Source organism: Passer domesticus, chromosome 21, assembly GCF_036417665.1.
Source record: "Passer domesticus isolate bPasDom1 chromosome 21, bPasDom1.hap1, whole genome shotgun sequence".
In the NCBI taxonomy this organism is placed as follows: domain Eukaryota; kingdom Metazoa; phylum Chordata; class Aves; order Passeriformes; family Passeridae; genus Passer; species Passer domesticus.
In genome coordinates, this window is record NC_087494.1 from 3,537,911 (window position 1) to 3,552,038 (window position 14,128).

General features: G+C 41.3%; 1 protein-coding gene across 3 annotated transcripts in view; it reads left to right on the forward strand.

Annotated features, from left to right (window-relative positions):
• The window catches only part of ARHGEF18 (Rho/Rac guanine nucleotide exchange factor 18), a 48,887-nt gene that overhangs the window by 25,223 nt on the left and 9,536 nt on the right, over window positions 1-14,128 (forward strand). For all 3 annotated transcript variants that reach the window (XM_064396281.1, XM_064396283.1, XM_064396284.1), the window contains 14 exons: window positions 18-81; window positions 2,965-3,109; window positions 3,863-3,975; window positions 4,138-4,278; window positions 4,739-4,989; window positions 5,707-5,832; window positions 7,018-7,135; window positions 7,973-8,221; window positions 9,042-9,118; window positions 10,875-11,053; window positions 11,406-11,497; window positions 11,802-11,990; window positions 12,613-12,744; window positions 13,735-13,850. In XM_064396281.1, the coding sequence (XP_064252351.1) occupies window positions 18-81; window positions 2,965-3,109; window positions 3,863-3,975; window positions 4,138-4,278; window positions 4,739-4,989; window positions 5,707-5,832; window positions 7,018-7,135; window positions 7,973-8,221; window positions 9,042-9,118; window positions 10,875-11,053; window positions 11,406-11,497; window positions 11,802-11,990; window positions 12,613-12,744; window positions 13,735-13,850 (1,992 nt within the window). The remainder of the gene's footprint in view (window positions 1-17; window positions 82-2,964; window positions 3,110-3,862; window positions 3,976-4,137; window positions 4,279-4,738; window positions 4,990-5,706; window positions 5,833-7,017; window positions 7,136-7,972; window positions 8,222-9,041; window positions 9,119-10,874; window positions 11,054-11,405; window positions 11,498-11,801; window positions 11,991-12,612; window positions 12,745-13,734; window positions 13,851-14,128) is intronic.

Sequence of the window (14,128 nt, forward strand, 5' to 3'; positions counted from 1 at the left end):
TGTATTTTTTCCTATAGCACAAAGATTTGCAGCACAGACCTTCTGGATCTCCACAAAGTTCGCCCCAGTGCATTTCCCCAGGTTTGTACTAAAGAATGATTTCTGTGCTCAAGGCTTATCTGTTCAATTGCATTTTTTTTCTTTAATATGTTTTAAAGGCTATACACTGTGTGTTATTGAAGTATAGAGAAGGTCTCTTTTAATAAGATGGTTTCATTTTTTTTTCTATTGGGAATGGCTTAGAGGCTCCTAGCAATCTCCTGTGTGTTTTTATCTTTTTATCTTTTTATTTTTCTTTATACCTTCTTGCTGTGTAACCTCAAAATATCATGGTGAAAAGGGATCAATAAGCTCGTTTTTCATTGATTGTCTATTCTCTGGCCTCTGAAAAGACTAGAACTGTGAACTTTGTTTTACATCAGATTTTCATAATTGTCTATTTAAAACTTGCCTGCAGCTAGTGGTTGCTAGAAATCTCTAAGACAAGCTAGCACTAATGGTCTAAACATAAATCTTTGTTGAAACAAAATGAGGAAAAAGGATCTGAGAGGGAAAAAAACCAAGAAGATAGAGCATCTGTACTGCAGCATAGGCTTTGAAATATCTTTTTGCCCCTGGAAAAGACCATCCCAGTCACATGTGTTTTAATTTCACAAGATGTTACAAGGTCTGCATTAACAGAGCAGCTGAGTGTCAAACACAGCTCACTGGGATGTCTGAGCATCACTCTGGGTGTCTTCAGGTACCATTTGCATTGCAAGGTGTCCTCTTCATTAAATGACTCTTCCCAAGAGGCAGCACAGGGGATAATTGTTCTGAGGAGATAAGTGGCTGTTTGCATTACCCAGAATGGGTCTGTGCATTTAGGAGAAAGTGCAGAGACTAAAATAGGAAAGCAAGGGCTGATGGAAACGGGAGAAGTTGTCTGTAGGGCTGGTCTGTGTGAGGGGAGCAGGATCGATGTGGGGCACAGCAGTGTGCAGACAGTGCTAATTGAACTCAGAAAATGCCTCGTGGGCCGTGCAGCCTCTGCTCATGAGGCAGACAGTGCTCATTTTCCTTAGACAAAAGCAGAAGCTGGAAATTAAAGGAACAGCTAATAGCCTGGGCATTGTATGTTGTTAGCCACAGCATAACCCTGCAGACTGCAGTGCCTAGCAAAAAAACCCAAAGATATTGTCTCAATGTAAAAGAAAAATTAATTTTTAGAGAGGTATAAACTGTTTTGTGTGTCCCCATCCCTGTCCCCTTGTTTTGCTTCTGGAGATTTTTAGGTCTGGCCTATCCTTGTGTAACAGGACTTTATGTTCCTGGCTTGTAGAGCACAGAAAGAGAACTTGATGGCCAATAATTTCAATATTTCCCTAAATGGAAACACAGGGACATTGGTTATTAAGCCTTTGTTTAAGAAATCTGACTGGGCAAATCTTTCAGATATTTAATTAGTCTCCTTTTGGGGCTTGGAGGGGATGGAAAGGACTCAGTTTACCCAGTTTGTCGTAGACTGACAATATACTGTCTGTGTAGCCAGGAGGTTTCAAACCCAAACAGGTTTTGGGAAAGGCATTTCCATCAGGAAAAGATGTGGTGATATAATTTCTATTAAATGTCATTGATGAGACCTCCCCTGCAGCCCCAAAAGAATTCTTCTGTCAATGAAGATGAAATGAGAGACAAGCAGGTATAGAGCAGGGATATTAAAAAATGTGGAAAAACCTGTTTCATGACAAGAAGCACAAATACCTTGATTTAACCGTGCTTCACTCTGAAGGCAGAAGTGGGAGAGAGAATTACTGGTGAAGGTATCCTAAGGAGAGCAGGCTGATAAAGGGGAACGTTTAGGGCTGGGTGGACACAAGTGTTTTTACCAGAAAAGTGATGCATAAGCCTTGTCTGGGAACTGGAGACCCCCTTGAACTGCTGCAGCAGCCCCTGGTCCTGGAGCAGCCTCCTGGACACGGGACTGGGAGAGGAGCTGGGTCTGTCCCTGCAGTGACAGAGCCCTGGGTTCAGGGATCCCTGAGATCCCACTCCCATGTCCTTAAAAGCTCTTTGGAAAAGGGCAGCTACAGCCCTTGTCAGGGATCAGTTCTAAAGATTGTCTGGCTGAGTCTTTGTCTTTGACTTCCCTGAAGTTCCTTTTTTAAAAGGATGTATTTTGTCTCCAGTACCTTATCATTTATTACAGACATTAGTACTAAATAATTGTATCCATTTTTAATAAGTCTATTACAGGCTTCCACATATTGTGTAATAGTGATTAAAGTTTCAAACATCTTTCCAGTTCACAGTCTGTCTAGATTTAAAAAGCATTAAAAAGCTGCAGTATTAAAATTAAATTTAGCTCAGGTATCTATTATGTGCAATGTGTGTGCATGCAGATATAAATTGCTGCGAGCAGTAAGCACTGCAAAGATCTTGTGGGTTTTTTTCTGTGATCTCTGATCTTTCTTGTTTGCCATGAAATGTTCTGTGCCCTTATACGGTGGGGTGTGAATAATTGTGTGTAGGTTCTGGTGTTTTACTAAAGGAGAAGATACTTTGCAATTTCCACACTAAATGGGCACAGTAGGGACCAATTTCCTGCACTTCAGACCTGCTGATTTAGCCAATACAGTAAGTTAAGTGGCAGCTTTACATTTCTAGAAGGATCACAGGTAGTATAAAAACAGAGCATCTCTGGGGCCACTTTACTGTGCCAGGTCTGAGGGCAGCCAGTGGTGAGCATGGGGAATACAAATTCAAAAAGCAGCGGCAGAAGCAATGCGATTCCAGCTCACCCCGAGCTGTCTTTTTGTGGTTCCTTTTCAAGAAAATGGAATGAGAATGTTTTTTTGGACAATGAGCTCCTGACATCCAAGATCCTGTCAGTTCTCCGTCCGCATTCGGAGCGAGGGCTGCGAGCAGGCGAGCTGCAGTGCACGCCTCATTTTCTGAGTACCAATTCCATTTTTGCCTCTTTAGCCACTTCTCTGAAGGAGCAGCCCCGAAGCCTCCTCCTGGGAGCGGATGGCACCCCAGCACTGTCCCGGAACCTCGGGATGACTATCGCCCAAAGAGGACATTCCCAGCCTTCACTGAACACTGCTGGAGCTGTTAATAAATTTGGGTGAGTAAAATGCTTCTCTTCTAATCCACCACCTTCAGATGCCCCCCACCTCCCCAGTGTGAAAAGAAAAATGAGAGCTCGCGTCGTGTTTTCAAGCTCAAAAGAGTTTTATTGAGCTTTTAATTCTGAAAGTTTTTTTTCCCTGAGCAATGCTTATTTTTTTCTTTTTTTTTTTGGTCTTTAGTTCTTCTGTCCTGCGTCACAAAAGATATTGTGCAAAATAGTGCAGTATTTGAGTGTTTCTGTCTTGATTATGGTTTTCATGGATGTATTTGTCTTGAGAACTGCTGTGAAATTCAGTGATCTTGTCTGAGTTCAGCTATTCTAGGTTGGGCTGGTGCTGGCTGGTGTAGGAGGCAGCAGTGTTTTAAATTGCTGAATACCCTCATTAAAATAGTAGGCAAACTCAAGGCTATCTTGTTTTAAGTAGCTATTTACTTTTGATGTGCCCCAGTTATACTCCCTTCCCAGTGAAAGTGCCCTTTGTACTCTGAACTGGCTGTGGCTTGTCACCAGGTGATGTCCTTGTAAACTGTCATACCAGAAGTTACAAGCTTTGCTCATGCTGCTCTAATTAAACTGCAGTATTTCAGCGTTGGAGTTGCTAAATTAATTTAACTGTTTAAAGAGTGCAGTGATATCTTTATTTATTGTAAGATAATTGCACTATAGTTTAGGAAAGATGCTTGTTGAAGAAGTTGGATTTTTTTATTTTATTTTAATTGTTCTGGTCTAATTTCTTTGGCCATTTAGGCTAATTTCAGGAGACATGGATGAAGGGGATTCAGGCTTTGTAAAATTTAAGCAGACTTCAGATGACGTTATCTCGCTTGCACCTTCAACAGCAGACTCCATTTTTCTGGAAGGTATGGAATTTCTGTGCTTTTCAGGATTGTTATGCAACTTTTCCCACGGGTTTGAAAGGAGCATTGAGGAGTTCTTCCTCTTGTTGTTGTCACTGATGGTAAACAGGGATATGGTGAGAAAAGGTTGAATAATAATTGAAATTGAATGTGCTTTTGGTCTAGATTCATATTCTGTGTCCCTCCGGAGTGAAATAGAAACAGATGCTCATGAGTTTGAGGCAGAGTCTTGGAGTGTTGCAGTGGAACAGCCTTATGCAAAAAGGCAAAGGAAAGATGTTATAAAAAGGCAAGATGTCATTTATGGTAAGAGTATTTGTTATTCTTAAAACTTTTTCTATTTCATAGTGCTACTGTTGTGATATAGAGCAGAAATCATTTTTGTTGGTTCCCATTTTGACTTGTGCTTGAAAACTAAAACTGAGTGAAGGTTTTCAAGTCTGTTACCTGCATTTATGTGTGTAATTCCTTGTGTGAATGCCTTTAAGCATCCCATGGGTTTCAGCAGGGCTCTGTAAGCAGCAAAGCCCAGCTGTACAATTAGGGAGCAGCTCAACTGCCACTGGGAGATGTCCTTAAATAAGCAGGGTCAGTTACTGCTGGGCTGGGACATTAGCAAGGCAAATTTAAAAGCTTCATATGAGTGATGCAAAGACTGTAGTGAAGAAGATGATCATGGCTTTCAGAGCCTGCTTTTATGTGTCCCTGCTCACTGCACAGCATATAAATGATTTTTGATTTTATTTCTGTATTTCACCTTGCCCAGAACTAATGCAGACTGAAATGCACCACGTTAGGACACTGAAAATAATGCTGAAGGTGTACTCCAGAGCCATGAGAGAGGAGCTGCAGTTCTCAAATGCAGTAATCAACAAGCTCTTTCCCTGTGTGGATGAGCTGCTGGAGATGCACGGGCAATTCCTGCTCCAGCTGAAGGAGAGAAGAAAGGAGTCCTTGGAAGAAGGCAGTGACCGAAATTATATAATCCACAACATTGGAGACCTCTTGGTAAAACAGGTGTGAATTAAATCCTACTAATGATATTGACACTATAAAGCTTCTAAAAAGCTACCTGTAAGGTAAAGTTATGTGATGCAAAGATTGGTTCCATCCTGGGTTTATGGTTCTCTTCCCAGTTAATGTGGGAGCATGACTCCCAGGGATATATCTAGTCACAAGTAACATGAAATGGTCATTAAATGTTCTTTGGGCATGCACATATATATCTTGTGGGATATGTGACTTGTTTGGTTCTATTTTTCATCTGTTCCAAGAGTAAGCTAACATATTCCTAGTGTCCATTCCAGAGTTGGCTCTCCTTCAGATAAAGCCAAACTTCTTCATTCTGATCTTTTAAAAATACAGTCAGGATCATTTGAACTCATGGCAGTTTTTAGCACCATTCTGGTGTGGAGTGGATGCAACAATTTCTGTCATATAGCATGACCTTTTATTTTTTTGTCCTTCAACTTTTACAGTTCACAGACTTTTTCAGTGCAGAGATCCAGAAATCCTTTTAAAAAATTTTCATAATTGCAACCATCATTTAATATTTGGTTATCTTGTGGTATTTCAAGCCCTCACATGTCACAGTGCATAAATCTCTCATTTCTGGTACAGAAGAAATTGAAATACAGGAGAAATTATTTAAAAACCATGTTAGAGCTGGAGTTTATAGTGGAGGTAGGTTTACTCTGAATGATTCATGTCTTTCATTCTTCTATTTCCAATTAGTTTTCAGGTGAAAACGGGGAGAGAATGAAAGAAAAATATGGTGTGTTCTGTTGTGGACACAATGAAGCTGTTAGCCATTACAAAGACCTGCTCCAAAGCAATAAGAAGTTCCAAAACTTAATAAAGGTAAACAGTAACCAGAAGTCTCCTATTCTGACTATGCAAGATATACCTCACTGCTTTGGCCTTTGTTTTGTACTTGAAGATTCCTCAATGAATGAGGAGGGTTAGCAGGGTTAGAGATATATTCTCATTATTTGGTGGTTTGTGAGTTCTTGTGTTTTAGATCTTTTGAGCTACGTGGAGACAAAACCACAATTAAGAAGTGTTACATTTGAGGCAGGCTCTTGAGAGTACCCAGGACTGGGGAATAGAGTATTTGTTCAATTCAAGGCTCTGTCCTGCTGTGTGGCCATCAGGATAAATTGGTTTGTTAATAAATTAAATCAATGATAAATGCTGTTGATGAGCTGCTGCAGAAAAAGCATGGACTCTTAGTCAGGTTTTGCTCACTCCATCATCTTTCCAAAGCCAGAAGATTGGCTCCAGGGTGGTTTGCTGCACACTCTAAGGGGCAGTTAAAAGGAAGGGCTGAAGAGACACAGCCCAAGTGGAAGCTGTAACCTGAATCTCAGGTGGCTTTGCAGAGGCCTAAATATTCTCATTTTCCAGTCACCAGTAAGTGATACTGTGTGAACTTTCCAGCTTAGCTCTGTACTTACAGCTGGTCTCAGCCAGGCGCCTTTAAAGTGAGAGCCCTTCACTTCTAAGGAACTAAATAAGTTTTAAAACATGCAGCTTCAGTCCTTGTAGAGAAAGATCTTGGTACTGTGTTCTCCAGCTGCCAGGTGTGTGCTGTACCTGCAGTCAGATTAACTGGTGCTTTACAGTCCTCCCTTTCTAATCAGGAATGTGTTTCTCTAGGTCAGGCTTTTGGGGAGCACACAGTGGTAACACTTAATTCCTTCATTATTGATCTAATTTGACTGGTAGGTGGTTGGGTCTGATTTTAAAACCACAGAACTTTTCTAGGTGATCAGTTAGCAACAGGCAGTTAGACATTTCAGATTTGGAAGTTTCCCTGATTGGCTCCACATTCAGTTAACAGTAGTTGAAAGCAGTACCTAAGATATTTTCCAGTAATAAAGGCAATTTTTTGAATGCTATCAGGAGTTTTGCTTTAGTAGAAGAGTGCAACTAATTTCATGGTGCTGTGTCTGATGTGCAGAAGTGTTTTGGGGCAGAAGAATGGAGGGGGAGTTAGAAGAGCACCATGCACAGTGGATGTGACGAGTTTCTCCTGTTTTCTAGAAAATTGGGAACTGTTCCATCGTGAGGAGGCTGGGTGTTCAGGAGTGCATCCTCCTGGTCACCCAGCGCATCACCAAGTACCCGGTGCTGGTGGAGCGGATCATTCAGAACACAGAAGGTGGGGTGCTTCCTGGAAGCCTCACAGTTGTCTGTTGGTCCTTTTTCTGCCTCGTTTTGCATGTTCTTACCTCAGACAGGCTGTTTCCTGCTTGCTTAATTCTCTGTTGGCTGATGATGCCAAGTCAGTCTCACCTCAGAGGGTCAAGAGAATCACAGAATGGTTTAGGTTGGAAGGGACCTTGAAGTTCACCTCATTCTACCCCCTGCCATGGGCAGGGACACCTGCCACTGTCCCAGGTTGCTCCAAGCCCCAGTCAGCCTGGCTTTGGATGCTTCAGTGGCCCAGGGGCAGCCACAGCTTTTCGGGGCACCCTGTGCCAGGGCCTCCCCACCTTCACAGTGGGGAATTCCTTCCCAATATCCCATCCATCCCTGCCCTTCTTTAGATTAAAGCTTATCCCCCTTGTCCTGTCAGTCCAGGTCCTTCTTAAATAGTCTCTCTCCATCTTTCCTGCAGGCTCCCTTCAGGCCACACTTAGATCACTCTGAAATTTCTCCTCTCCAGGCTGAACAATCCCAATTCTCCCAGCCTCTCCTCAGAGGAGAAGAGAAGCATTTAAAGTCTGCAGCCACAAACCCATAGTAGTTAAACCTGTTGGTTCATTAGCTTTTCAGAGCTTTAGGTTATTGTATTTTATTTTTAAATAATTAAAAATTTAATAAAATAAAATAAAATTTTATAATAAAATTTAAATATATATTTTTAAATTTTTTTTTTCTTAGAAAATACGGTTAGGTGTTCCGTATGGAACCCTTATGCTAAAATACACTTGGATGGCTCATGTCTTGTATTGCAGAGTTGAAAATGTGGCTGACTGCTTCTCTTTTCCCTTAGCTGGAACTAGAGATTACGAAGAGCTGACCCAGGCCCTTGGTTTAATTAAGGACACCATCACCCATGTAGATGCCATGGTAAACGAGTGCGAGAAGGGGCAGCGACTCAAGGAGATCATGCACAAAATGGAGCTGAAATCATCTGGGAAATGCAAGAATGGGCTTTTGTTCAGGAAGGATGACATGGGCCAGAGGCGGCTCCTCCTGGATGGGATGCTGTACTGGAAAGCTGCATCAGGGCGCCTCAAAGGTACAGCACCAGCAAGGGCAAAGACACAACTGGGAAACAAGATTTATGTTGGGTTTTTTTTTTTAGTAACTGTTTATTACTGATCGATTGGGTATAAAATAAGATGACAATAACCTGCTTGTTTAATAGGATATTGGAGGAAATAGCACTTGTTCTATTCTTGGCTTGTCCAATAAGCATCTCTGTAATAGTGCATGATAAGTTCCTTATGCTGTTTGCTTATTATCTGGCTGGTCTGCTTCCCAATTCAAGAGGGAAGTCTTCAGATGGATGACAAAGCTTTGAGTCATCCTGACTTAGTCTCCTGTGGAAAGGCATTATCTTGTGCGAGCTCTGCTTCACACTTTGCAAAACCTGTGTCGTGTCAGCTGCATGACACTTAATTCTGCATTTGCCAGAAAATCAAAGCAGTGGCCATCAGGGAATATTTGAGCAGCTTCATTGCTCAGGTGTTCAAGGAGAAGCTTCAGTGGCACAGAAAGCTCAGCCAGGAGTAGGTGGGACCCTGAATGGCTGCAGTTCCAGAAGAATCTGCTGTTGAGAGAGATGTGTTCCCTCTGGAGTGCTGGAGTCCATGTGTAGGATGTGTGTGGGTGTTCTCAAGCTTTAAATGGGCTCTGTTTAGATCAGCTGGTGCTGCATGGTGCAGCCTGGCTGGGGACAGCCCAGGTGGAAGGCAGTACCAGACCCAATATTGCAAATGGTGACATGCTATTCCCTGGCCTGCAGGAAATATAAGTTAAGTGAGTTTGAGTCTGGACTGGTCTTTCTGCTTTGAATTATGACTTCCTTTCCTTTTTTTTGGTCTCTTGTACTGTAGATATTCTGGCAGTCCTGCTCACTGATGTACTGTTGCTCTTGCAAGAAAAGGACCAAAAATACACATTTGCATCCGTGGTAGGTATTGTTCTCTTTATTTAATACATGCACTTAGAGGATTTATGAAAGTGACAGTAACTACAGAAAAAACACAATTAAGGATGTTAGATACTTTTTATAGGAGGTTCAGGAAGAACATTAAGTGAATAAACCAACCAAGTATTATTGAATCACTTTTTCTGAAGCAGTTCTGGTACTTGTTGAATCCTTTCCCCACTCTCCCAGTGTAAACCAGTATTTCCTTGCATTGGCCAGTTATAGCTGCCACATCTTCCATGGTTTTCACTGTTCCTCTTCTTGTGCTGTGACTTCCCCTTTCACTGAATTTTGTTAGGCTGAGATTTTGTACACAATGTCATGGACATTGCACATGCTAGAACTGTGCTTTGAAAAACTTGCAGATAAATCCTGCTTCTGTTCGGTGTGCAGGGAAAGAATTGCCACCTCAGTTAGGGACATGGTAACTGTAGTCACAGTGCCCTGAGATTTACTAGGGGCAGAGAACTTTCCTGAAATACATGGAATAAGCACTAAATGCAGATGTTATTACTGCAGCACTCCAGAACATTCCGTGAATTCACTTGCTTTTCTCGGGCATTTCCACAGGTGTCCTCAGAGAAGTTAATTTGTACATTTTGTCCTGATCTAGTCCACTGATGGCTGTTGTAGAACCTGTAACAGAGAAATTATTTTATGTAATTGTTTTCTTGGATGTTTTTTTTTTTCAAGACATTAACATTAGAGCTGAATTCTAATGGCAAAAGCTATTTTGGTGACCTCAGGGCTGTACAAACAACTGCTTTTCAATTACCCTTCTCCTAATGCACAGAACAGGGTGCTGTGTGGTGGATTTTTTTTCCCTCTGGAAACGTGCTCTACACTTAGAGTCTGACCATTTTTTTTGCATCTCTGTATGTATACAGTTCATTTGAAATTTAATATCAGTTCTCCATAAATAAATCAAGTGAGGGAGCAAATGGATCTGCTCAGTGATTCTGTTTTTCCAGTGACCTCTGTTGGTGTCTGGAATTGCAGTTCAGCTGCTCAGAGAAGCTGGCAGAAGCTGGTGTACCTGATGTTTTCTTCACACTTCAGTTCTTATCATGGCTCTAGATTATTCTGTGAAGGTTTAGCAGTCACAAAGAGCTGCTTTATCCTGGGAAGGAACTTTCTAGGCTGCATATGTTGGAGCTGTGCTGTAGGAAGCCTAGACAGGTTTTTAGTAACTAATATCCCTCCTGTAAATGTGTCTTCACTGCAAAGGCTGACAGCTAATCCAGTTAATCCTCATTATACAATACACTACTTGTCACCTGGTGTCATTTTTATCAGGGCCTGACACCCTCTAACACCTCTGTTTTATTTCTTTTGGAGACAACTTAAAATCTCTAACACTTCCTCTCGTTCTTTTCTTTCACTTCACAATGTGTCATTAAGGTTTTTGTTTGCTTTTTCAAATTTTGGGTTTGCCTCCTTTTGAGCAAAATTTTTTGAGCCTGTTCTTGACTTCTGGGACTCAGTGGGACTCTTTAAATTGACACAGGCTTTGATGTTCAATCACATATCACGACCTCTTGTTTCTGACATGTACATTCTTTATTCCATGTTTTTGTTGATGGTAATAAAATGATAACATCAGAAGTGTCATGTGAAAAGGTCAGCATGATCTCATGATGTTACAGCTCCTCGTGGCTCTGGATAAACAGGAAGAGGGGGCAGCTAGGAAACACAATTCTTAAAGAACACATCTAATGTACTGTATTTTATTTTACAGGACTCTAAGCCACCAGTTATCTCACTGCAAAAATTGATTGTGAGAGAGGTAGCTAATGAGGAAAAGGCAATGTTCTTAATTAGTGCTTCCTTAAAAGGACCAGAAATGTATGAAATTCACACCAGCTCCAAAGAGGAGAGGAATTCCTGGATGGCACACATCCGCAGGGCTGTGGAGAGGTAAGGGAGGGGGAAAAGCAGGAACCTGATTTCTTGCTTGCCTTCTACTCACAGGTGTAAATCTGTCTTTGAAGAAATCCTTTTGACTCTCCCTAAACTTTCTTTGTAAGACTTCAGTGTGCAATTCTCTTTGTGTTCATTGGAAAGAAACCACTGATAAAAACTAGTCAAAGACTTTGTCCTGCTTTTATTTAAAAAAAGGCTCACTTATGTCAAATGCTTTGGAAAAGGGAGGAAGATTGACAACCAGGATAAACCACAACTGAGGCAAAAACTTCAAGTTGTATCCTGAGATGGTTTTAAATTATCTCACATGCAAATCAAACATAAATCTGTCTTTCCCTTTGGACAGCTGTCCTGATGAGGAAGGAGGAACATTTAATGAACCTGAAGCAGAGAGGAGACAGGCTGAAGCAAGAGCTGCAAAGTTAAAAGATTTTCAAGGTAATGACTTAGTTATATATTCTACAAGCTGCTTCTCAGCATTATTTGTGATTTATGGCTGTCTAATTCTTTATCAAGATCAAGTTTCTCCTTCATATGTCTTTCAAGGTGGTGTAAGATTCTGTAGAAATAGTAGCTAAAGAAGTCTAATAAGCTTTGTCTGCTCCATAAGTTTTCTCCTTAACTGTTAATTATATCTCTGCATTTGATGCTCTGGCCATAAAATCAAAGATAATCTCCCAAATTGAACACGGTTCTGTGACAGTGACAAGGAGGGCAGGACTGAATTTGTTTCTTCCTTCAGAGCGTTTGAACATGAAAGATGAACTGATTCTGCAAAGCCTCACTGAGAAGCAACAGATTTATCTGGAAATGTCTGAGGTGAATGGCTTTGAAGACCATTCCCAAGGATCCCGAGCCAGGCTGCTTCTTCGGGGGGATATCTCTGAGAATCTGCAAGGAGAGGCAATTCTGAAGTCTGCAGTGACTGAAGGTGAATGGAATGTGGGAATGTGTGGGCATTCACTCAGGTGCTGGGGTGGGGATAAGCACCCAGGATCTAAGTACAGGCCCTGAAAATCATCCTGTAATAACATAATGCTTTTATGTAACGTGGTTCAGACTTCCTCGTTCTCAGAACCAACCTGCAAGAAAGGTGAAGTGTGTTTGGGGGTTTAGATAGAAGACCTGCACAGCTTGGAATGGTTTATTTTTAAGGATCAACCAGTGGAATCTTAGGACGAGTTTGTTCAGAAAGAGTAACAGAGTGCTCTAATAACACACAGTCCTGAAATGTAATATTATAGGAGGGTTATCTATTAAAAACAGCCTGTCTAAAGATAGTGTGTTTAGAAAGAAAACAAGCCCAAACATAACTTCTATTTTAAAAAGGAAAGAAAAAACAAGCACTCAAAGCTTGATAATCTAAACTTGCCATTAAGGAAGAGCTCATGTTCATATGAAGAGCCTGTCATGCAGAGCTACTCACAAAGGAAAATTCATTTGTACTGGAGGACATCTCAGACTGCCTGAACTTACAGTGGACTCATTAGCATGATAACTTGTACTGCTGCATAGACATGGCTGTTTACATGACATGTTCTCCTCTTCTCCAGCTGAAAATCTCCAGGACTTTATCTTCACTCACTTTGGCAGTGCATCCTGTCAGCCTGAGGATGGCTCAGGACTCCCCCGGAGAGCAGAGACCTTTGGAGGATATGACAGTAGTCCCTCAATTTCAAGTAAAAGTAAGAAAGGGAACACTCAGAATTTTTCTGATCTTTTTACTGTGATTGCTGTACAGAGAATAAGAACAAGGAATTGAGGCTCTCATATATAAGGAGGCTTCACCAGGCTTTAAAAAGAAGATCAGAGCAAATCTCCAGCATGTTGGATCTTTTGCTCCAGATACCAACACTAGAGAGCAGAGTAGGGCTCTCAGTGTTATGCTAAGGGCATTACTGTAACCCATTCTTTATAATTACCACAATTCCACACAGAACTTTAATTCTGTTTAAAAAAATAAGCCTGTTCTGAAAACCTAGAAAATTTGAATTCAGCTGTCTACTTTCATTATGTCATGAACACTTTTTTCCACTTTGTATCTACACAGTCACTAGAGGTTTGCTGAATCCTTAGATAATATAAATTGTTCTTTTGGCACAGATGATTTATCAGTTAATTAATGAAATAAGAGGAAAGACCAGATACTATTTATCTTCATTTTTGCTTCATGCATTAATTGAAAAAGTGAATGGCCTTTATTTCACTGGTTGTTAATCTCTAGAGCACTTTCTGATGTCTCTGAAAGGCTCCATACAGCTGTCATGTACTTTTTTACAAGAGGGGGTCCATCTCCCCTTACCTCCTTCCACACTCACAGTGGTGCTGCAGTGACTGCAATATTCCTGCTGACCAGTATTGCATGTCATGAACTTGCAATTCTGGGAGCTGATTATTTTCATGCAGACATTGTGGTTGCTTCACTTAAAATAGTATAATGTAATTTGAACTTACCCTCCCTATTTATCTTAACCCAGTCTTCTCAAGTTTTTAAACTTTTTTGAGCAGCCCTGTGTGTCACTGTTGCCTGATCTTGCACTTGGGATCAGCATGGAGAAGCCATGCAGTTGCATTTTGGTTCAAAGTCACCATTTTCTTCTGCTTGTTCTGGCACTCCCTGAGTTATCCCAGGCCTTGTGCTGCTGTGAGCTCCTCATACTCCTTTCCTCTTTCAGGTGGCAGGAAGAACAGTGGTGGTGACCAGAGACAGTGGGACTGGAGAGGCCCTGCACTGAGTTCAGATGTGCAACTCCATGACCCCTCTTCTGATGCAGAAGAAGGATCTCAAACTGTATGTTGAGCTTATGAGGGATTTAAATGCTTTTCCTTGTGTTTCTCATCATCACAAATCTTACAAAGTTAAAGTTGCCATAGCTGGCAGGGCTGGACTGGAGCAGCTTTGTCTGTAAAATTACTTGACTCTAGTAAGGATGTTCTGTGGGGCAACTTGGTAGCTCAGCACTTGAGAGGCAAGATAATTCAGTTTTCCATTTGCTCATTTGATGCTGTCCCATTAACACAGGCTTTAATCACTACACTGCTGTTTCAGTTTAGCTTATGAACTCAGTC